The 23,812-nt window shown below is 47.8% G+C and overlaps 1 protein-coding gene across 9 annotated transcripts in view; it reads left to right on the forward strand.

Moving 5' to 3' along the window:
* UNC79 (unc-79 homolog, NALCN channel complex subunit) overlaps positions 1–23,812 on the forward strand; it is a 538,994-nt gene that overhangs the window by 398,152 nt on the left and 117,030 nt on the right. For 8 of the 9 annotated variants that reach the window (XM_069637971.1, XM_069637972.1, XM_069637973.1 and 5 more), the window contains 7 exons: positions 1,597–1,680; positions 2,775–2,877; positions 3,499–3,639; positions 9,903–9,941; positions 11,371–11,483; positions 11,571–11,656; positions 14,826–14,999. In XM_069637971.1, the coding sequence (XP_069494072.1) occupies positions 1,597–1,680; positions 2,775–2,877; positions 3,499–3,639; positions 9,903–9,941; positions 11,371–11,483; positions 11,571–11,656; positions 14,826–14,999 (740 nt within the window). The remainder of the gene's footprint in view (positions 1–1,596; positions 1,681–2,774; positions 2,878–3,498; positions 3,640–9,902; positions 9,942–11,370; positions 11,484–11,570; positions 11,657–14,825; positions 15,000–23,812) is intronic. The other variant, XM_069637968.1, reaches the window with a different exon arrangement.

The following is a 23,812-nucleotide window of genomic DNA, read 5'->3' on the forward strand; positions in this document are numbered from 1 at the left end:
AGTATCTAATAATTTGTCGAAGCAGGGAGACAGGGAATAGGGGTAATGTGTTCTAGTATAGAGGGCAGCAATTTGCCATTGGCCCCAATCTTCTTGGTTGTGCCATATTTGAAAACCTAGCTGATAAGCCACACCTTTCTCCATCCACATGACCTTTTGCTGAGCATGGTAAATCTTGTATAAATCAACATCTTATTGGGGATTGGAAAGAACGCGGTTAAATGACAATAGGGTTGCCCGGGCAGTGGACCGAGCCGGTCTATGGGGGTCATTACGACCCTGGAGGTAGCCATGCCGCTATTTGCGGCATGGCTACTCCCATTCCGGGTACCGGTTCTTAGTTCCTGGAATGGGGAAATACCGGGCCATTCCGACCTTGGAGGGCCCGGTATTTCTCCATTCCAGGAACCCATCCCCATTCGAGCCCCCATAGGGGTCAATGGGGAGCATGCTAACAACGGGCCCGTTGTTAGCATGCTGGCCTGCTCGCGGGACCCGCTAAGGACGCCTGGTAAAACTAGGCATCCTTAGCGGGTCCCGCGAGGAGAACTCGTAATGAGGCAGTAGGGGGTTAACGGGCTGGCAGCTCTACCGGCCCCGTTAACCCCCTACCGCCAGGGTCGTAATGACTCCCTATGTCTTTCTTGTGCAGTAAACAGTACGCAGGACTTTACTAGGCTGCATTTGGTGCGCTGACCTTTCCTTTGCGGTTCTCCCTCCCATGCTGCAAAGTCGCAAGAAAGGGAGAAGAGTGCTTTCCCGGCCCCTCGCCTACCGCTCTGTCTATCGCTATGTTATTTACTGTGCATGAGTCACCACCGTGGTGATCTTAAAGTGCTGAGTCCTTGTCCGTGGGTGAGTGACTATGGAAGGGGGATGCCCTCCTTCTGCTTCAATTTACCCCCTCCACTCAGCCATTTACCTGGCCAGCCCAGTTCTGTGCTTCTTCTATTTCACTTCCCCTTCCTGTTTGCCATTTCTGCATGTAGCCCTTTGTATGCCGCTGCCCTCGTACAAATGCCTCCCTGATGCATCCCTTCCTCCCTCTCCTATCTACGCCCCCAACCCCAACTTGATCCCTTGATCATTCCCGGGTACCAACTGTGGCGCGGTCGGGACCCTACACTACGGTGGCTTTGCAGCAAAGATATGGCACTGACCAAACACTGGTCCTCATTCCAAGTTTGCCGGTATCCTGGTGGAAAATCCACCAGGACACCGGCAAACGCACCCACCATTTCCGCCAGCTGATATCCTGGTAATACCCACATATTACAGACGGTGGAACCACCGGCAATACCGGTGCCGAAAATACTGACTTTTTTGTACCAGTGGGGGCCTGAATTACCTCCAGCTCTTGGCTGGAGGCAAGTCAGGTTACTCCCACCAGCAAACTTGTACTCGGACGGTCTGGTAAAGTGCCGTTATACGTAAATAGCAGCACTTTTTTACCAGTCCGGCAGGGTCATAGTAAAGCCCACTGTCTGCAAGTGATTTACTAGTTATTGCTTATTGATGGGTTGAGGATAAGCAGGAACTGCACTTACACTAGACACTAACTAACGCCTTCTCTATTCTCACCTATTTCTTTTCAAGAAGAGCAGAAAGCCGCGCACGAGGTTCTCGGCAGCATTTCCGAAGTATCCATGGGTAGGACCAGCATCCCCTACATACAGATTGGTAAGTGCACCTTTCCTCTCATTGGTCTTTGGGATCCGCCGCAGAGTGATGGGTAGCCTCATGCCGCGCGGGGACCTGGCTTCTGATTAGGAAGTATCTCCCTGCCGGCATGCAATCAGAGACGTGGCGTTTCTTCTAACGACTGGCAGCGGGCAACCAACAATTGAGAAGGGGCATCACGGCATGGGTTTTGAATAAAGGTGATTATTTAAAGTGTAAAGTTAATTGCTAGAAATAAACACATTTTCAGTGATATAAATAAAACTCTGTATTGGATAATTGGACGCAGAGTCTCGCGGAGCAAAGCAATATCATGCCAAAGAGGATAATATCACCTAATGTCCACAGCATGTGGGAAGGGTCTGCTGATTGCTTTGAAAGTCATTGCAAAACAATGATAACGATGCTGCCTTTTAAGCTATCCCCTAAGTAGCATTCTTTCTTTCATTGGCTGCATTAATTGTGCCGTCTACTACCCAACCTTATGCTATTTCTACTTTACTCATTTAAAATTCAAATTTGGGCCTCATTAAGTGTTTAGTGGTATTATAATATGAATACTGCCAAATGAAATTACTGTTACCACCAATGCAAACCCGGGCATGTGTTCCTAATTATGAGATTGCTGTTATTCCCCATTCCTGATTCTGGCTGAAGTCCCATTGGACTTCGGAATGTGCTGTTATTCCCCATTCTGGCTGAAGTCCCATTGGACTTTGTTGGGGAATGTTTTGTTATTCCCCATTCTGGCTGAAGTCCCATTGGGCTTCGTTGGGGAATGTTTTGTTATTCCCCATTCTGGCTGAAGTCCCTTTGGACTTCATTGGGGAATGCGCTGTTATTCCCCATTCCGGGGAATGGCAGCATTACATGCTAATACTCTCTAGCCCGATTGCTGCATTTTCCTGGAGCTATTACAGCCGTGCACATGCAGGCAGTTTTTCTCTCTCGTGGATTAGAAACCCACAATAAGGCAGATTGGTAAAACAGACGGTAACAACGTTAGCAACTGTTTTTGAACACTGCCGCCAAAATTGTTATGAAGCCCAAAGCTTCCATCCCATGGCAGTTTCTTCTCTTTGCTCTCTTGCTAGGTGCCACGAAGTCCAGCTTGCTGTCCGCCCCGAGCATCGTCAGCATGTTTGTGCCCGCTCCCGAGGAGTTTTCCGATGACCAACCCACTGTGATGACGGACAAGTAAGGACATCCTATTTTCATCGGTTCTGAACTCTGGGATCTTCGCAAGCTTCAGTACATTAGTAGCAGCTTGTACTTGCGTTTCCAGGTGTTGGTCTGTACTCAAGAGAAAGTAGACATTTTGTGATGTTAGGCATGGTCGAGTGGTGCATTGGGAAGGGGTTCATTGGCTGTCTTCCCAACAGGCTAGTTCTGCTGCATCATAGACATAGCTGTGAAGGGTTCAGCTCCATCTATGCGTCTTGGGATGTTTCTAGGTGAACAGTACCGCCACTCACCAACCCAGGCACCCATCTGCTGCCCAGATGATTTGGACTGTAATTCCCATGAGTCCCATCCATTCAAGTCTGCCTGATCAATGGTAAGGGATCATGGAAGTCATAGTCCAAAACATCTGGAGAGCTGTAGGTCTAAGGGATCAATGAACTGGCACAGCATGCCCAACACAACCGGGACGATAAAAAGTCTACTCAAACATGCAAGATGTCTGCTAGAGCTGAGTTCCTATTGATCTCTTTAGATAATATACTTTTGTTGAGCAGTCTTTGTGGTGTCCTGGCTAGTGCATAAGCCAGACCAAGTGATAGAGGGCATTTTCATGGATATTCGTGTCTGTTGCAGGTGCCATGACTGCGGGGCGATTCTCGAGGAATACGACGAGGAAACACTAGGTCTTGCCGTAGTGGTGCTCTCTACCTTTATACACCTGAGCCCCGATTTGGCTGCCCCCCTGCTCCTGGATATCATGCAGTCCGTGGGAAGGTAGGTGCTGGGGCCTCTCTCTGACTTAACATTTAATAAAGTTATCGCAGTCACTGGTAATAAAAACTGTGGGCCTCCTTACGAGTTTGGCTGTAAATTGGTGGTAACGGCCACTTATTCCCGTGGATTTATGAAGGCATTATGAGCTGCGACCAGGTGGTGTTAGTCCCCATTCTGGAGTCCATAGAACTATATGGGAATTTTGGCAGATTTTCCAAGAGCGGTAATACCATGCAATAAACTGACGGGTTTGAAGTTAAGGTGGAATCTTCCACCTGAACACCAAAGCTCAATGTACAGCAGTGAGTTAATGAGGAAGTAAAGGAGTAGTAAGAGAAATACAGCCACTTTATTGCCACTTTTTACTGCACCGCTGTACTCATAATGAGGCCCATTGTTCTTGTAGACCCAGTGGTTGCAGATGGAAAGGACGTTTGTTATGCTACCGAAAAGCCACGGGGCTGCATTTAATTTTACTGTGCCGCCAAGACTTTGCATCAGGCACTGGCAAAATATGCCTCCACCTGCCTTACAGCCTGTGTGGTGGAGTTGCAGAAGTACTGCCTTGGTCAGGAGTGCAGGGACACATTTAACAAGTGTGGGCCTGGGCTTCTAATACTAATTGCACTCAGGGAGTAGTGGGGTCACCCGCCACTTCGTGAGTGCGATTTCAAAGAGCCTCCATACTTTGACGAGGCTTGAGGGCTCCCCATGGAGCTTGGTGGAGGTCATTTCTGGCATTCTCAACTTTCCTTGGCGGATCCTAGGGGCCTCTTCAGAGGGTGGGTGCAGGAGGGTCACCTGGTGCACGCAAACCAGGCCCTGTATGTGTCAGTGGGCAGTGGCTGCCCTGTCAGCAGGGGTAGGGCACAATGTTGAGCAGCTACTCCATGGTCTGAATTCTGTGCCCGTGCTAGGAGGTGAGTAGCCCCTCACATGTCCCATAGTGGGAAACATGCATCACTACGAACAGGATTTTGTGTGTATGTTAAATATTTACCATTCTGCAATGTCTGTCCCTTGTTGCCAAGGAATGGCTCCGACCACACTGAGACGCACCACGACACACTTTCAAGGAACTGGGCTGGATGCAGGCACAGATGCACAAACAAGACTTCATCCCAGAGTCGGAGGTGACAAGGAGATCCACTCGGTCTCTCCCACCTGCCAGGTCCCACCACTTTCAAACTCATACTCAGCCCTACAGATAAGGGGTGCATCCGCCAAATTTACTCCCCAAACATAGACAAATACTCCCAAAAAAACAGGGAGTAAAAATACTCCCAACAAAAAATAGGAAACAGACACATACGACCCTGTGCCCATGTTTTCACCCACATGGTCTCCATGGATATATTTGGATCCCTCGTGTACATAGCACCACAGGAACAAACTATTATTACTGCATGTTTGGAAGAAGTAAACATGTATCTTTTAATGTATATGAATAACTAGGTGCAAAGAAATAATAAAAATTAAAAAAATTCCAGTTAAAACATATTTTTACCCAATAAAAAAATACTCCCATTGTGAATTGGACATCCGTTTTTACTCCCTAAAAATCCCTTTACTCCCAACTTTAAAAAATAGTGAGTAAAATACTCTCACTTCCAGATCTTATTTGGGGCACTGTTTGTAATCATGGGTGATGGATGGGGTGGTTTATTTGTTTTTCCCCTTCTTCTCGACACCCCATCACCAACCCTCAGATACACCTCAGCTAAAGAACTCGGCAATCAGACGAAAAGACCATCGGCTCCATTAGGTCATGTAAATGACTAGACAAATCCTCGGTAACATAGTGTAACCTCTTCGATCCTCACCATTTACTTCTCCTTCTCTGATCCTCATCATTTATCTCACCGCTTCAATTCCCACCATTTACTTCTTCTTCTCTGATCCTCATCATTTATCTCACTGCTTCAATCCTCACCATTTACTTCTCCTTCTCTGATACTCATAATTTATCTCACCGTTTCAATCCTCACCATTTACTTCTCCTTCTCTGATCCTCATTATTTATCTCACTGGTTCAATCCTCACCATTTACCTCTCCTTCTCTGATCCTCATCATTTATCTCACCGCTTCAATCCTCACCATTTACTTCTCCTTCTCTGATACTCATCATTTATCTCACCGTTTCAATCCTCACCATTTACTTCTTCTTCTCTGATCCTCATTATTTATCTCACTGCTTCAATCCTCACCATTTACTTCTCCTTCTCTGATCCTCATCATTTATCTCACCGCTTCAATCCTCACCATTTACTTCTCCTTCTCTGATCCTCATCATTTATCTCACCACATCAATCCTCACCATTTAACTCCCCATCTCGGATTCTCACCGTTAATTTCTTCAGCTCATTTTGACAGATGGTGTCATTGGGCTATGAATCTTTGAATTTGCATAAAATCTACATGCATGTAGATTCTTCTCAAAGGCAGCACACTACAGTTTATATTTCAGTGATAAGGAAGACCAAGGTAAAAGGGAGCCCAGATCTGTATGTTTCGCGCGTAGAATTTAATGCGCCTTCGACATGGTAGACTGTGATTGTCTGTGGCAAAAGATTGAAGCATCCCAGTGTTCGGAGGACTTAGTACGGGCGATCCGTGGCCTCCACGAGGACACTACGGTCCAGGTTAGGTTGGACAGCAGGGGCGCCGACACACAACCTATTCCCACTAATATGAGGTGAAGCAGGGGTGTACGTTGGTGCCCATTCTGCTGAACATTTACCTGGCGGATTTGCTCAGGGTTCTTGGAAAAGGCAGATAACAGCCCCCAGAGGTTAGGTGATGAAAAAGTAATTTGCATAATGTATGCTGATGATGTAATAATCTGTGATCACAGTTACAAAGGGCTGAGACACCCACTACAGGCCCTGTCCTGTATGTTGGGCAGAACGGTGTAACCCTTAATTTGGAAAAAAACAAGATAATACAGTTTGCACACATAACTTTGTAAACACCTAAGATAGATGTGATGGCTATAGGCATCGAGAAGGTGAGCGAGTACAAACATCTCGGTTTAGAAATATGGGCCTGATCACGACTTTGGCGGTAACCCTTAAATCCGGCGGTAGCGCTATTACTGCCAGATTTAAGGGTCCGCCAAATCAGGACTTTGGCGGATTTCGCCCCAGCTCTGAGCTGGGGGAAATCTGCTGAAAATGTACGCTATTACCGCCGGCAGGAAATCCGCTGGCGGTAAGAGCGTGAAAATTCCCCATTGAGCCCAATGGGGAATGGGGCATTCCCGAATGGGCTCAATGGGGAATGGGGATTAACATTACTGCCGAACTCGTGATCTGGCGCTACTAGCGCCGGGGAGTTCGGCAGTAGGGCTAATACCGCCGACACTAAGGGAGACTACGCACCCATAATAGCCGACAAGAAAAGGAAAGCAGTTGCGCTTGCGGCCATGACTGGGAAACATACAGGAATGCGCATGGTACAGCAATGTCTATGCGCCACCAGGCTGTATGGTTTACCGGCCCTCTGCATGCGTAATTTTGGCTGGTTGAAGGCTGTGGAAGGGACGTTTTGGAAAAGTATGCTGGGGCTTCCTATGTGCGTCCCGATTGAGTTAATTAGATTAGAACTAGGATTGACTTCCCTCCCAGCCGTGGACCCAAAGAGAAGATGTTTACTATATATAGAATCTAGGACCGACCTTCCGTGCCCTGCCATGAACTTGTTTGGAATTTTAGCCACCAGTGAAAGTGGGGATCCATTTGCTAAACTTGTACATAGCTCCTTCAAGGAGATGGAATGGACCCCAAACTGGGAGGAGGAATTTTAAGCTCAGAGAAAAAAAATGTACACAAAATCTGGTGGCCCGGGATTGGACGGCTAACTTCGATCACCTATCCAAGCTAACACAAGGGAGAGGAACTATTCATCTAATGCACACATTTACGGTCCCGCAATATCATGCAAAGCTGTGTAGCTGCCCTGCACTGCGGAGATTTATACCATTACTGAGGGTAAATAAATGACCGGTCTGAAGTAATACAGGACCGGGACTTGGCATTCCATGGGAAGAAAGAATTTGCTGTATGTGTAAATTGCAGAATGTTCTAGAAACGCCTCAACATGTTCCCACCCAGTGCTCTGCTAACGGTCCCCTCTAGATGTGTAATTTGGGAAAGTATGTGGACAATCTGGACATTATGAGGAATGATGAATTTTGGTGGTGTTGTGTAAACTCTGATAATAAGCCTGTACATTTAGCCATATATCATGTGTGGTTACAGGTGAGGGATAGAATGAACGGCTGGATGTTTACAGTAGCCTATTTACTACTGCACAAAGGAAACGGGTGAGAGAGATATGGCCCTCATTACGAGTTCGGCGGTAGCCATGCCGCTATTGGCGGCATGGCTGCCGCCGAAATCGCGTCCGGGTCCTCAGAATGAGGAATAACCGGGCCATTCCGAGTTTGGAAGGCCCGGTAATTCCTCCCTCCAAGGACCAGGACCCGGTCCTTCCCCATTCCCATTTCAGCCCCGATAGGGCTGAATGGGAATGGGAGAGGGAGCAAACAACGGGCCATTACGAGTTGGCCCGTTGTTTGCTCCCTCTTCCCCTCGCGGGACCCAGTAAGCACACCCGGTTTAAACAGGCGTTGCTTCCTGGGCCCCCAAGGGGCCCTCCTAATGAGGCGGTACGGGTAAACGGCGCCGGCACCTTTTTACGGAGCCGTTTACCCCGTACCGCCAGGGTCGTAATGAGGCCCGTTGTATGTGTAAAGGCTATGTTTGGTGTAAAGTCTTTTATAGGATGATTATCATGTATATTCTATTAATGCTGTATTATGTTGATTTATTTGATCTGTTGCTTTAGTCTATTTGCATGATATGTGAAAGGTTTTTTCAAATAAAACACATTAAATAAAAAAATATATATTTCAGTAGTGATTGAGTGCAGACAAGCACCCACACTCTGATGCAACTTGCATTGCAGTGTTTCAAAACTGTGTGAGGCTGCAAGGGTTTAAATAATGGTAGCTTTGAACTTACACTACCAATAGGCCGTCCCCTGCTGAAGAACATGTGTGGAAGGCCTTGGTTTGTAACGCGTCCCACAATCTATACTTATTTTTGTGTCTCATATAATTTAATGTTCAGAGCCAAGTTGACACATTTCTTTCAGACGTAGATACTGAAAATTAATATAGACTTATAGAGAGAGTGGAAGGGGTCATTATCAGAGGATAATGTCCCCTCTGGTCTATAAGTTTATTAGCATATTTATTTATTCATTGGTTAATAGTAGAAGCAAAACATGTTTTGAAGCTTTGGTGCTGAAGTAAACAGTGTTAGTTTAATAACTAGACAGGACAAACAGAGTTAGTAAATTAAAGGTCGTTATATTTTGTAGTATTTATATCACAAGCTTGTCTTCATACACTAAGCATTTCAATTGCAAACTTGGTTAAACTGGAGCGTGTTTAAGGTAAGCCTCCATAAGGGGGCGTGTAAAAGTAAACAGTTTCTCTATTAGAAAGGGAAAGCATTTTCCTGTGTTTTGGCTTTTTCGTTGGTGTGATAAATAGGAAGTTGCAGTGAAAAAAAAGGTTCTCCTAGAGAGGAAGTGTCTTGTTGAAAGGCATCTTGCCAGGAAATTGCCTTATTTGTTTCCTGTCTAGTTATGAAGTCAGAGGGCCTCATTACGAGGTTGGAGGTAGCCAACCCGTTTCTACCAGCATGGCTACCCCCAAACTCTGGTCTGGCTCTGGGTCCCGCGAAAGGGGAATTACCGGGCCATTCCGAACTCGGCGGGCCCGGTAATTCCCCTTGCGCAGGACCTGGAGACGGTACGTCCCCATTCCCATTTCAGCCCCCATAGGGCTCAATGATAATGAGGAGGATGGTACCCGCGGTACCGTTCATAACGGTACCGCTGCTACCATCCTGCTCTGCTCGCAGGTGCCGCTCTGCACGCCTGGTCTGACCAGGCGTGCAGAGCGGCACCCGCGAGCAGAACTCATAATGTGGCTGTACAGTGGTAACGGCGCCGGCAGCACTACCGGCGCTGTTATCACTTTACCGCCACTATTGTAATGAGGCCCAGAGTGTTTAGACTGCAGTCAATACCAGCAGTTATTGACTTCCCTCTGAAGATTCTGATTGGCCGAGAGGAGGTCAAAAACGATTGCCATTTGATGTTTCAAAACAATACTCGTACCAGTGATCTCATCACTATTTTGAATGTGTACCTTGTGTGTGAAATATTGATCAATGTTCTTTTTCTCTAGATTGGCATCAAGTACCAGTTTTTCTAATCAAGCAGAAAGGTAAATATTACACATTTTTTAACATGTCCCCCAGGTTTTCATCTTGCTACTAGAGATGTGTGGGGTGTTCTTTGCTGCTTCCTTCCAGAAGCACTAGAAATAGCTATATGGCTAAAGGGATATGTGCAGTAGGAAAGGGTGTGGTCAAATCAATGTGCAAATATGCCCTTGCAATTGTTTTGAGAGGGAAATTAATATGCAGTACACAGGATATTGCTCTGCATGTCAGATTGCCACTGCTGTCCTAAAAGCACTCATGTTGAGGTACTAGTTTACGAATGACTTTAGATCATTAATGGAAGATTAGTGGGGTCTCATCCCCAAAGGGTAGATATGAATTGAAGGGGCAGAGTGATGCATGTTGCCCCTTCCTCCTCATGCGCACCCTTCAATTGTGGAAGTGATAGGATTCTGAGTATGGGAGTGATAGGATTCTGAGTATGGGAGTGATAGGATTCTGTGTATGGTGAGGGACAGTATTCTGATGCTGCTGGAGCAGCTTAATTTCCAGAAACTGTGCCTGCTTTTACTGCACCTGGAGAAAGGAGGCTGCAGTTCACAGGAACCAATGTAGCATTGATGGCCACCATGTCTGTCATGGCAGCTACCATTGCAGTCTTCTGGCCAATACTTATGGTCTAGAGCACACCTGATTCTTCTTTCATCATGCAGTTAATACCGGAGACCAGTTTCTGAGCGCGAGACCGGGATTCAAACCTGTGTTGCTATGCGTTGTCTTGCTTCCAAGACAAACGCTTTGCCCCTGAGCTATCCTCCCAGCCCAACTCTTTGAGCCCAGGGCCGGACGCCTATGGGCAGACAGGATGTGGTGGCCAACTTTAGCTGCTATCGATTTCCTTGATTCTTTTGACCCAAAATTCTTTACAAAGAGATTTGCAGGTTAACAGTTTCAAAAAAATATAACATAGGCAATAGGTTTTAAAAAATAAATATTCACAAGGTTGTCCTCAAAGAGTCTGGCAAGTTGGCTGGATCATGTGCATTGAGCTTAAACATCCGCCATTTTGTAAGCCAGGTTTTTTCAATGGCTTTCCGGAAGTGTATGTGACTTCGAAACATTCTCATCTGTACTCTTCTCGTCTTTCAGACCCAGAAATCTTTTCCTCTTTAGACCCTTGGAATTATCTTTCTGCCACCAGGTGGCCAGTTAGTATCTTTGCTAAACTCTATCAACTTAACACCAGTGCCTTGAAAGGGGTTCTAATCGTTGACTCCGCAGAGGACCTTCCGGTCAGTTCCATCTTTATCACCTTGTTCCCTAGAAGCAGGAGACATTGGAATAATTTGGGGGTATTGCTGCAGTGAGTTAGCACTTGTTTCCTTCTACTTAATGAGATTTGAGTTAAAACCTATGGGTCACCACTTTGGAAATAACATACACTTATATTTGTTCTTATTTTTAACGAAGCATGATGATTCCTGGAAACGCCGCCGGGGTGGCAAAGCAATTCCTCCGCTGCATTTTCCATCAGCTGGCTCCCAACGGGATCCTCCCGCAGCTTTTCCAGAGCAATATCAAAGGTAATGCGGCGTCCCGAAATGGGTTGCGCTCAAGCGTCGCTCTGCGCCATATGGAATACGTGCTGACAGTGCTCTTTTCCTTCCCAGATGGAAGCTTTTTACGGACGCTGGCCTCCTCTCTGATGGACTTCAATGAGCTGAGTTCCATCGCGGCACTGAGTCAGCTCCTGGAGGTAAGGTGGCGGTGCAAAGAGGCGGCCATTGTGATTTCTGACTCGCCGCGAGCATTGTATGTTCCCATTGTCTAGGGACGAGGCAAGCGCTATATACCTATAACATGTAGATGGACATGTGTGGCTGTCAATCAATCTGCTTTGGATCTTTATCACTTGCTAAGATTCCAACCGTGCTACTGAAATGCCATTTGAAGTCCGCCATTTTGATATGGCCTTAAAGGACAATTATTTGATTATACTGTTATGTTACGTACACAATATAAATGCACAGTAAATTTGTGAGTGATTCCTTCGGACTGAATTTGTTCCTCATGCGGGACAAGAGTGTCGAAGAACTTTTCCCTCGTGATTGGCATGTAAATAAGGCAAAACACACCAGGATTGATGGTTACGAGTGCAGGAATCCACATAATGGGATCCCATCTACCATACAGAATCCCACTTTGGTCCGACCAATGGGAGCTGTGACGATGTCCTGGGTCTGACCCGTTGGGTGCATGTGGGGCGACACCAGGGTCTGGCTTCACCACATGATAAGCGATTTGGAGACTGTATGGGGAAGATCCCATGGTACCGTCTGAAGCACGAGAGCTGGCCGGCAGGGGGTTGTCACGTGGCCGTAGTGGTCCTCACTGTTGCAACAAGGTGAGTTTAAGTGGTACAGAACCGCTTAGAAACATGCTTGCTACATGTATCCCTAAAGAACAGACAACACAGCAAAGAAATATGTCTTCACTGCACCGCTCATGGGAACTAGTATGGGAACTAGTATGAGGGCTTTGGCGTGCATGTGCAAAGTCTACAAAAGCAAAATGGCCTACCAGCCTTTTAATGGCTCTGCCCACAATTCCGGGCAAGATCAAGAAAAGAAACCAAACACACCTGTATCCAGAGTACACTTCTGCTCCTGCCAATCCATGGAAGGAAACTATGATCAAACTTTGGTGCAGAGCATTGGGGGAAAACAGGCCCAGTGGGTGGGGATGAAGAGGCATTAAAGAGTGAGCAATCAGGGTTGTGGTGTGGGAGCATAGAGTAGCAGAACAACGTGCAGCAGAGCGGCGGAGTAAGCGTAGGTGCAGGAGCAGAAAGCGGTGGAGCAGGAGAGGTGGAATGGGGTGAAGGAAGAGGAGGAGGAGGTGTTGAAGCAGGAGAGGTTGAAGGAGGTGAAAGTGTGGGAGGAAGAGGTCAAGCAAGATCAGTTGGAGAAGGTTAGAGGGGGACAAGGAGGGGCAGAAGTGGAAAAAGCTGGAAGATCTAAGATGATAGGAGGAGTTGTTATTGACATGCAGAAAGAGGAAGGAGTGGAGGAGAGAAAGAAAAGACAACTAACACATGATGCTAGCCTAGACCTTCCTTATAGGCATAAGGAAAGTGCAAAGGGGGGCGGAGACTGCTCCAACCCACAAGTTGTCTTCGAATAGGGCAGGGACCTGCAACCTTTGGCTCTTCAGATGTTTTGGACTACAACTCCCTTTATCCTTAGCTAGCTTAGTCAATGGTGAATGATCACAAGAGTTGTAGTCCAAAACATCCAGCGAGCAATAGATTGCAGAGCCCTGGAATAGGGAGATGAGGAATGGACCAGCAAATGGCAGGAGTTTGAGGCAGACAGTAAGAGGATAGTTTGGAGAATGGATGTTACTTAGTAACATGCCACTTGGCTGCATTGAGTGACAGACCCATTGCTGATTGGGCAGGACAGCAACATGTTTTCGATCTGAAGATAGAGCTGGGAACCTGAGGTGGGAATACACTTAAAAAACTTCCATTTGTAGCTCCCCTCTGAGAGACACTGTGGACCCTGGCTCTGGATAGCTTTGAAGTACTAGTACACCTCCATGACGTTCACAATCAGAGACCCCCATTCATCCCGATTTCCGTCAGTGGGAAATCCTGTTGCCCAAGATTGTGAGCGATGCCAGTGTTACAAGCACGCCCATGTCGACATCCCCTTTCGATCCTCGAAAGACAAGATGCAATACACTGCGATTACTAGATGTTGGACTATATGCACAGCATGTGATTCTAAGCAGATTCACAAGCATCAGAAATGCTATTACGGTAAGCAATGCATGTCTTACTGAGATCATCCCGGAGAGCCCCAAGAACCCTCGGCCAGAGATAAGAGCTGTTTCATACAATGGACTGCACCACCAGGGCCAGAAAAATGCCTTCCTCTATTAGACTTTGGATCTCAGCAAAGATCCTGCAACATAAGGTGTCAGAGGATTCCGTAGTGAAGCATACATTGGGGGACCTGCAGGGTATCCCCTGGCCTATGGGGCTCAGTCCATCAGCGGAGCATGCAGTGGCCCTATTCGAAGTGTTATCCCCCTGGTCTCACTACCTGCCAGACCTAGGAGTGCCTAGAAACAGGTTAATTGCCAGAGCAAGGCAGTAAATAATAGAAGCATCTCTAAGTTGCACTTGTTTGTCTCCCCGCCCCCTCCAGCACTACCTGAAATGTTGCATGGTCTAGTACGATAGCAAATTTGACATTCTTAATGTCTGAAGGCCATGTGAGAATGTCATTGTAGTTTCCCTTGCTCCCTCCCTTGCCTTGAAGCACTTTGAAACACATGTGTGTATAGGCGCTATACAAATAAACTATCATTCATTCATTCATTCATTCAAGTGTGATCCTTGGGAGACCTCCTAAAGAGGTGCGGGTGACAGTGAGAGATTCAGGACCTAGCAATCATTTAGTAATCTGCCGGACAGTCATTGAGATGCAAAGCCTTGACTTAGAAAACTAGAGGCCAGCACATGACTGCTGCTCCATAATAACCGAAAAATGACATTTTGTGCCTGCACATCTAATTTGATTGCGTATCCAAAAACTCGATTTGTACATCACCAAAACGCTATTTGATTTTCTTTTGGTAATTAGGTGCCAACACATCTCCTTGAGTTGCGCAGGTTGTTTCAATTATAAGCACATTCTTGTTATCCTACAGCATCTTTAATAGTTTGTAACTAATGGAACTCCAGCCTTGTTTTGGCTTTCAATGCATTTGCTAAATGTGAATTTTACTGCATTTTAAGCATTTCTACAACTTATGTCATCTGGCGGGAATTAAATTCCCAGTTGGGTGCGCCAGCATCACGGTCCAACATTCTTGTCGTAATGCTGACATGTTTCGAATTCTGCTTTCCTTTCCAGGGTCTGAATAATAAGAAGAACCTACCAGCAGGTGGCGCCATGCTGCGGTGCCTGGAGAACATTGCCACGTTCATGGAAGCTTTGCCTATGGACACGCCCAGCAATCTCTGGACCACCATCTGCAACCAGTTTCAAACTTTCTTCACTAAGCTGCCCAGTGTTTTACCTCTAAAGGTAGGCCGGGCTCTGGAAGATTCTACGCTTCGAGGCGATGTGGGGGATGTGCAGAGTGGGAAGGAACTGAATTGGGTGGGGTGCATGGGGGAGAGGGAAAGAGGAGCAGAAAACCAGGAGATCCACAGTAAAGGGACCTATGGTGTAGGGGCCCGCATGAAATCTGCAGGGTTTGCTTGTAGGCCGGTCCACCACTGCCAGTCACTGATCACGCCACTCAACCCTACTTCTCCCCTTATCCCTCGCCTACACTCCTCCGCCTTCCCAGCCCAGCTTCTCTGCTACCATGCACCCTACTTTTACCTCCTGTGCGGTTCCCCTGTGTTTACGGCTCTGTTACTTTCCAGCTACCTTTGCACTTTATAAATCCCACACATAAACGCTGCATTGGCTGTGAGACCTCTTTGGTTTTCGTGAGCTATAGTTGTAGGACTACAATACACCACGTACAAGAATCGGCATTGTGAAACTACTACAGTAGTGATTTGGCTCAGTAAAAGAACATAGTAACACAATAGAGTGTAACATAAAGACCCGGATCTCAGAATTTGGAGCCTCAAAATGTTGGACAGTATTATATAATCCCGGCCGCAAACCCAATGACGTTTCTCAGCCGTAGCATGTAGGATTGTGAATAGGGCACTGAATACAAATTTTTCACATGCGATCATTAGTAAACGATTGAAGTGTACACAGAAAAAGGAAACCTGGAACAAAATGTTTAGAGGGCATGCACTTACCGAGCGAGCCAATGCATGGCCCGTGGAGGGCTATAACTCCCTTTTACACCACAGATATTGATATTGATATTGATATTTTATTTATATTGCGCTCGTACACAAGTGTTTACTGGATTTGTCCAACGATGACACTCAATGCCTGCATTAATTGGTAAAATATTTGATGCAACTTGTCCATCTTTCATGGACTGCCTTAACTGTTTCTGGAGAGGGCCGATTCCTTTTTCAGCACTGAATCTTGAAGGTGACATGGGACCAAGACTAAGATGGGGCTGCTGCTCGGGCCTAGTGCCACTCTTGTATCACGTTCACTGTTACCATTTTCATGGGCCAAGTCCTAAAAAGAATAGCGGGGGGACTCATTAACATGCCAATTAAGGGCCTAATTCACAAAAGCATTTTATAATGGCAAAACCCCATTGCAATACGTTCTGTGAATTAGGCCCTGGAGGTGGTGTCACTAGAAATTAGCATATCAAGGTGTCCTCTCTGAAACAAGTGGGAGGACTCTGTCCACCCAAGTGTACCCTCGACTTGAGCCCTGACCATTATATCCTATACTTCTGTATTCGCCCCTTTTTGGACAAGAAAATACTCCAGATTTTGTAATGGTGACCGCCAAGTTGTGTATGTGTCACGCGCCCACTCCAGCACCAGACCGACTAGCTGGGAGTCTGCAAACCTGTTTCATTAAAAGTACAGGCTGCAACAAGCGGCTGAGAGGTGGACATCTCCTGCGCAGAAATGCTTCCACCAACTGGGTTCAATACAACACCCGGAGAAGGTAGTGCAATTGAGTGCTGTCTGAAGCTCTTGAATATTTTTAAAGCTCAGCCACATAAGAACAGCAGGGCAAAGGAAGTGTTGGTTTCCTGAGGGATTTCCAGGTGAGGGATTTCCAGGCCCTGGCTGATGTGTGTAGTATCAATAGAGCTTTTCCTTTCCAGCTACCTTGGTTATTGAAATTGATATTTCTGATGTTTGTTAATTTGCTTAGAATCACATGCTGTGCATAGTCCGACATCCAGTGGTCACTGCGGAGTATTGCATTGCATTTTGTTTTTCGTAGTCGAAAAGGGGACGTCGACATAGGCGTGTCTGTAACACTATCCCTATAGTGACATGCGGTGTACCCACAATCCCTCACGCGTCGAGGTCCCTCAGATTGTTTTTTTCCACCCAGATATTGGTCGCCTTCATGCGGAGCTCGTTAGAGAGAAATTGCAAAACATTTATTTGACCCTTGGTCGTTCTTGTTTAAAGATTACATCTGATCCATTCTTTCAACGGCAAAGCTGTTTTCACCGCCGATTAAGAACTTCGATGGCGGTGACTTAGACGGAGGCGATCCTTCGGCGCTGCCGAACACGTGGCCCGGCCTCGCCGAAATAAACATTAGGGAGAGTGGGGGTCGTGGGACATTACTGTTTCTTTCTAAGAATGCCTTTCTCTTTCACCCCCTTTCCTTCGGGGTCGGTATCACTTTTAACTGTATCCTCAGCTATGGAGAGGACTCCTTTTAGATTTTTCCCGCGCTGCAAGGGCAAATTCACATGGAAGGATAAGCACAAACAGTGTAACCGTTGCTTACCCCTCGACCACAACGAGAACGACTGTGCGGCCTGTAAACTTCTTCGCCCAAAAACTTTAACGGACCGCAAGGTCAAGAGGTGGGCACCCTACGCTATGTCTAGAGCTGATTCCTCACCCGCCTCCGCCGCCGCCGAAGTGTGACGAGGACAGTGATAACACTACCTCCATTTCGGAGGTTGTAGACCTCTCTAGGGAGCGTAGCCACTCCTCAGCGTCTGTCCCCGGCCCCAACAAGTTCGGCTCACGCCCTACTTATGGGGATGAACACCCTGCAACACTGACACACACAAGAAACATAAACACACAACCAACGGCACTTCTTCGTCAGAGACGGAGAAACCCCTAGCGCCAATGGAGACGCCGGGCCTACCGGCGATCTCTGGCGACCGTAAGGGCCGCAAGCCCTCCCCGCCACCGCAGACGCGACTAGCGACTGGGTCACCCTCAGATAAGGGCGTTACCAACAAAACGCCAGACGATGTGCCTCATAAGAATGCGGCCGTCGGCGAGAAAATCTCAGCACCGCAAAACACGACGCCAGAAGAACCCTCGACGGAGAAATTAATCGTCGAGAGCTTGGCTCGTATAGTTTCCACTGACGGCCAGAGACGGGTGGCGAGGGATATGCCGAGCCCCGCTCAGAAGGCCAGGGAGATGCCGAGAATGCCGGAAGGAAGGCAGGGACCGCTCCCTCCGTCGAAGGAAGGACCTAGCCTATGAGAAGGGTTCTCAGAAGCGCTCGTACACAAGTGGTTCCCATGAAAATGGTATGGGGTTTTAAGCATCTTAATTTACAGGCAGTGGCGGCAAGAAAGAACCGTATACCCCACCTCTAAATTGACAGATATTAACATCCTTTGGTACATTCTATTAACCAATGGCCCCACATTATGCTTTTGCACTGATGGGAGGAAACATTGCTGGTTTCCTCTTGAAGTTAGCGTAAAATAAAATGTGGGAGTTTCCAATATATCTAAAGCAGACCTTTCCTCTGCATCGCTTCACGCTGTCTACAATCAATTGAAAAATAAAATCCATCAGGAAACATACTCTTTAATTGAGATTTAACTGTTTATACTAAACAAGTGTGTTCATCGATTACCCATGAGGACCCAATAGTGTCGGATAACGAAAAATGCAAGATAACCCGATATTGCCATGCTGGATGGAAGGGAACCAGAAAACAGAAATAAAAACAGAAAAAAGGTCTGATAGCCAATATTTCTACCTTCCAGCCAAAATTCCTGCCAATATTCCTACTTTCCCGCCAATATTCCTACCTTCCTGCCAATATTCCTACCTTCCTGTCAATATTCCTACCTTCCTGTCAATATTCCTACCTTCCTGCCAATATTCCTACATTCCAGCCAATATTCCTAGCTTCCTCGCTTCCTGTCAATATTCCTACCTTCCTGCCAATATTCCTACCTTCCTGTAGATATTCCTACCTTCCTGCTCTTTTCCATTTATCAGCAGTCTTACTGTATAAACTGGCATGGTACTGTTACCGGCAATGAGAGGGGCCAATTAATAGAGCATTTCATTGAATGGAGTGCTGGATAACAGCTGTTACTGTAGTATGAGATCCAAGCACAAATTGACCTGTATCGGGCCAGAAAGTGAACTTGAACAAATTATGTTGCAACGCGAGGTGACAAGTTCTGACTTGATAATTAAAGGTGTATTGAGGTTTTAGATCAGATAACAGTTTTCAGAGTGTGAAACCACCATTTAATGGAAGAATGTATGACAGAGAGACTGTTCCATGTGCTTTTAGGAAAAGGTTTCGCCACAGTAATAGTTTACTGCAATATTTGTCTTGGGAGGATAGCTCAAGGGCAACGTGCTCGCCTTTGAAGCAAGACAACACGGAGCAACACTGGTTCAATCCCTGGGTCCGTGCTTAGAAACCTCTGGGTATTAGGCACGTTATAAATAACCTATCATATCATATTTTTGCCAGGTTTGCCTTTGCTGCTAAATGTGAAGGAGAACCCCATCCGCCTTCCTTCCACCATCCCATTTTGTCTCACCCAAACAGCCCCTCCAGAATGTTTCTGGAAAAAAATCAGAAATACCAAGTGCAATAGAAAATTTGTTTTGAAAATTATCTGGTAAAAAGACTGGATCCCCAGTGAACAAAATGCCCATATAATTGACAGAGCAGGGAGTTCTTTTTGGAGCTACTTCACTCCACCGCTGGAATGTTGGGGGTCACCTTCACCGGTTCTGCGTCAGTGACAGAGCGGAAGGGGCGACTGCGTACCTACCTGTCTGAAACGTGGTTATGGTATGATTGGTTATTTATAACGCGCTTAATACCCAGAGGTTTATAAGCAGGGACCGGGGATCGAACCTATGTTGCCCTACGTCGTCTTGCTTCCAAGGCGGGCATGTCACCCCTGAGCTATCCTCCCAAGACTGACCGAATCTCTTCCTTATGAATCGATTTGACCATAAAATCAAGCACATTTAGCAGGCATCTGCTCCATCTTGTTGCCTCGTCTGTAAAATGTTTTTGAGTCTGTGTGGTGCCGGCTCTGGCACGGTTCATTTGAGAGCAGGGCAGGACATGCTTTCTGACAGCTGGAATCCTGATGTATGCAAATCCGGGTGACACGCGTGTCATCTCCTGTTTCAGGGTACAGCATCTGAATGGCATTATAAGCCTGATGTTCGATTTTAGTAGATGCAAATGTTAAAGTTCCAGAATTGCCTACACCTGATACCATAACACACAGACCAATTAGGAAGTTACTCTTCATTTTTGATGATTGGTGACATGGAATATCTATAGGATAATTGTAGGGCAACATAATATGTTGGATATTGGAAGATTGATGGCCAGTGTAGGCCAAGATGTTACCGCCAATCAATTTCATAGCAGTAATAGTGAAAATAGATTACGTCATTTGAGCCAATTCACACACAGCACAGCGCCTACCAGTGGCCATCACTGGAAGTTCACCTTCAGTTCAGAGCCGGATGGGCAATGCATTGTGGGTATGAAAATTAGCTCAAATGCCAAGCCTTTGCTCCAGGAATATGTCTTTGTCTAAGGGGTAATGGGAAACCACAACTCCTGGCTGCGATATGCGGGAGAACGAGGAAAAGAATAAAGGTGGCGGAATAGAGGGAGAACAGAGGGAGAACAGAGGGAAAAGCCTAAATGGTAATTAGTTGGAGGTTTTCTTGAGCAGAATGCTCTTTAGGGACCTGTAGGAAGTCTGGTGGCCTTATCCAGTAGCCTGTTGTGAATATGTAGGAGTCAGGGCCTGTGAGGAAAGTAGTAAGGACGAGGCAGAGCCGAAGCACTTCACTTTTGTATTGAGGCATTCATGGGGCCACACAGGGCGTACATGGATGGTAACAGCACCCTAGCCTAGGCTGTTAGGTCTGAAGAAAGCCTGCCTTTTCAATGACGACTAAGGGCAATAGTTGGCCTGACCCGCTCTCCCTGGCAGCCATTTGTAAACATCAGAAGCCGGGTGCTTTGATTTCAGGGGCGGGACTTGACGGAGGCAGCGGGAGGGAGAAAGAAGGTGCTGAGACAGGTGGCAGGGCGAGGGGGAGGTGGACAGGCTTTGAGCGCGGGGGGCGACACAATAAGAAGTCTGTCAATAGCATAAGCCTGTGACAGCTCTGGGTTGCTTTCCATGTTGTGCTGTGTGGCATGGGGTTCCCTCGTAGATATCACTCTCCATCTTACATGTTGTGCCTTAACCCCATTTGTTAAAACCACCCTGTTCTGCATTCACATGAACATCTGCATGTATCGCCCTTTTCTGCTGTGCTTCATTGACTGAGCACACCTGATGGTGATCAGCGCTCTCTACAATAGAAATAGAAAGTAGTCTCTGGGCTTTATAGCCCTCCCCTATTGAGCAGCATTTCCTGGGACCCCCTGATCATTATCACCACCCTCTATAATAGATATTGAAAGTAGCCCTCAGCTGCTCAGGCATTGCCTGTGGGCCCCTGCTTGGCATATCCCACCTCAGCTGCTCAGGCATTGCCTGTGGGTCCCTGCTTGGCATATCCCACCTCAGCTGCTCAGGCATTGCCCGTGGGTCCCTGCTTGGCATAACCCACCTCAGCTGCTCAGGTATTGCCCTTGGGTCCCTGCGTGGCATATTCCACCTCAGCTGCTCAGCCATTGCCCGTGGGTCCCTGCTTGTCATATCCGACCTCAGCTGCTCAGGCATTGCTTGTAGGTCCCTGCTTGGCATATCCCACCTCAGCTGCTCAGGCATTGCCCGTAGGTCCCTGCGTGGCATATTCCACCTCAGCTGCTCAGGCATTTCCCGTGGGTCCCTGCTTCGCATATCCCACCTCAGCTGCTCAGCCATTGCCCGTGGGTCCCTGCTTGTCATATCCGACCTCAGCTGCTCAGGCATTGCTTGTGGGTCCCTGCTTGGCATATCCCACCTCAGCTGCTCAGGCATTGCCTGTGGGTTCCTGCTTGGCATAATCCACCTCAGCTGCTCAGGCATTGCCTGTGGGTCCCTGCGTGGCATATCCCACCTCAGCTGCTCAGGCATTGCCTGTGGGTCCCTGCTTGGCATATCCCACCTCAGCTGCTCAGGCATTGCCTGTGGGTCCCTGGTTGGCATATCCCACCTCAGCTGCTCAGGCATTGCCTGTGGGCATATCCCACCTCAGCTGCTCAGGCATTGCCCGTGGGTCCCTGCTTGGCATAACCCACCTCAGCTGCTCAGGTATTGCCCTTGGGTCCCTGCGTGGCATATTCCACCTCAGCTGCTCAGCCATTGCCCGTGGGTCCCTGCTTGTCATATCCGACCTCAGCTGCTCAGGCATTGCTTGTGGGTCCCTGCTTGGCATATCCCACCTCAGCTGCTCAGGTATTGCCCGTGGGTCCCTGCGTGGCATATTCCACCTCAGCTGCTCAGGCATTTCCCGTGGGTCCCTGCTTCGCATATCCCACCTCAGCTGCTCAGCCATTGCCCGTGGGTCCCTGCTTGTCATATCCGACCTCAGCTGCTCAGGCATTGCTTGTGGGTCCCTGCTTGGCATATCCCACCTCAGCTGCTCAGGCATTGCCTGTGGGTTCCTGCTTGGCATAATCCACCTCAGCTACTCAGGCATTGCCTATGGGTCCCTGCGTGGCATATCCCACCTCAGCTGCTCAGGCATTGCCTGTGGGTCCCTGCTTGGCATATCCCACCTCAGCTGCTCAGGCATTGCCTGTGGGTCCCTGGTTGGCATATCCCACCTCAGCTGCTCAGGCATTGCCTGTGGGCATATTCCACCTCAGCTGCTCAGGCATTGCCTGTGGGTCCCTGGTTGGCATATCCCACCTTAGCTGCTCAGGCACTGCCCTTGTGGATCCCTGGTTGGCATATCCCACCACAGCTGCTCAGGCATTGCTTATGGGTACCTGTTTGGCATATCCCACCACAGCTTCCCGGGCATTGCCTGTGGGTCCCTGGTTGTCATATCCCACCTCAGCTGCTCAGGCATTGCCCGTGGGTCCCTGTTTGGCATAGCCCACCTCAGCTCCTCAGGCATTGCCTGTGGGTCCCTGTTTGGCATATCCCACCTCAGCTGCTCGGGCATTGCCTGTGGGTCCCTGTTTGGCATATCCCACCTCAGCTGCTCAGGCATTGCCTATGGGTACCTTTTTGGCATATCCCACCTAAGCTGCTCAGGCATTGCCTATGGGTACCTGTTTGGCATATCCCACCACAGCTGCTCAGGCATTGCCTGTGGGTCCCTGGTTGTCATATCCCACATCAGCTGCTCAGGCATTGCCCGTGGTCCCTGTTTGGCATATCCCACCTCAGCTGCTCAGCCATTGCCAGTGGGTCCCTGTTTGGCATATCCCACCTCAGCTGCTCAGGCATTGCCTGTGGGTCCCTGGTTGGCATATCCCACCTCAGCTGCTCAGGCATTGCCTGTGGGTCCCTGGTTGTTGTAACTCTTCTTTGATGCATTGCCAGTGAATCCCTGGTTGTTATATCCCACCTTAGCTGTGCAGGCATTGCCAGTGATTCCCTGGTTGGCAAATCCCACCTCAGCTGCTCAGGCATTGCCTGTGGGTCCCTGGTTGCTGTAACTCTTCTTTAATACATTGCCAGGGAATCCCTAGTTGTTATATCCCACCTCAGCTGCTCGGGCATTGCCTGGGGTCGTCTGGTTGTTGCCACTCTTCTTTGATGCATTGCCAGTGAATCCCTGGTTGTTATATCCCCCCTCAACTGTGCAGGCATTGCCAGTGATTCCCTATTTATAATATCCCTTCTCAGCTGTGCAGACATTGCCTGGGGGTCCCTGCTTATTGCCACTCATCCTTTCCTTGGTGCATTGCCAGCGAATTCCTGGTTGTTATATCCCACCTCAGCTGTGCATGCATTGCCTGGGGTTTGTGGCTGTTGCCACTCATCTTTGCTCTGAGGCATTGCCAGGGAATCCCTGGTTGTTATATCCCACCTCAGCTGTTGCAGGCATTGCCTAGGGTTC

Source organism: Ambystoma mexicanum, chromosome 14, assembly GCF_040938575.1.
Source record: "Ambystoma mexicanum isolate Mex_15411 chromosome 14, UKY_AmexF1_1, whole genome shotgun sequence".
In the NCBI taxonomy this organism is placed as follows: domain Eukaryota; kingdom Metazoa; phylum Chordata; class Amphibia; order Caudata; family Ambystomatidae; genus Ambystoma; species Ambystoma mexicanum.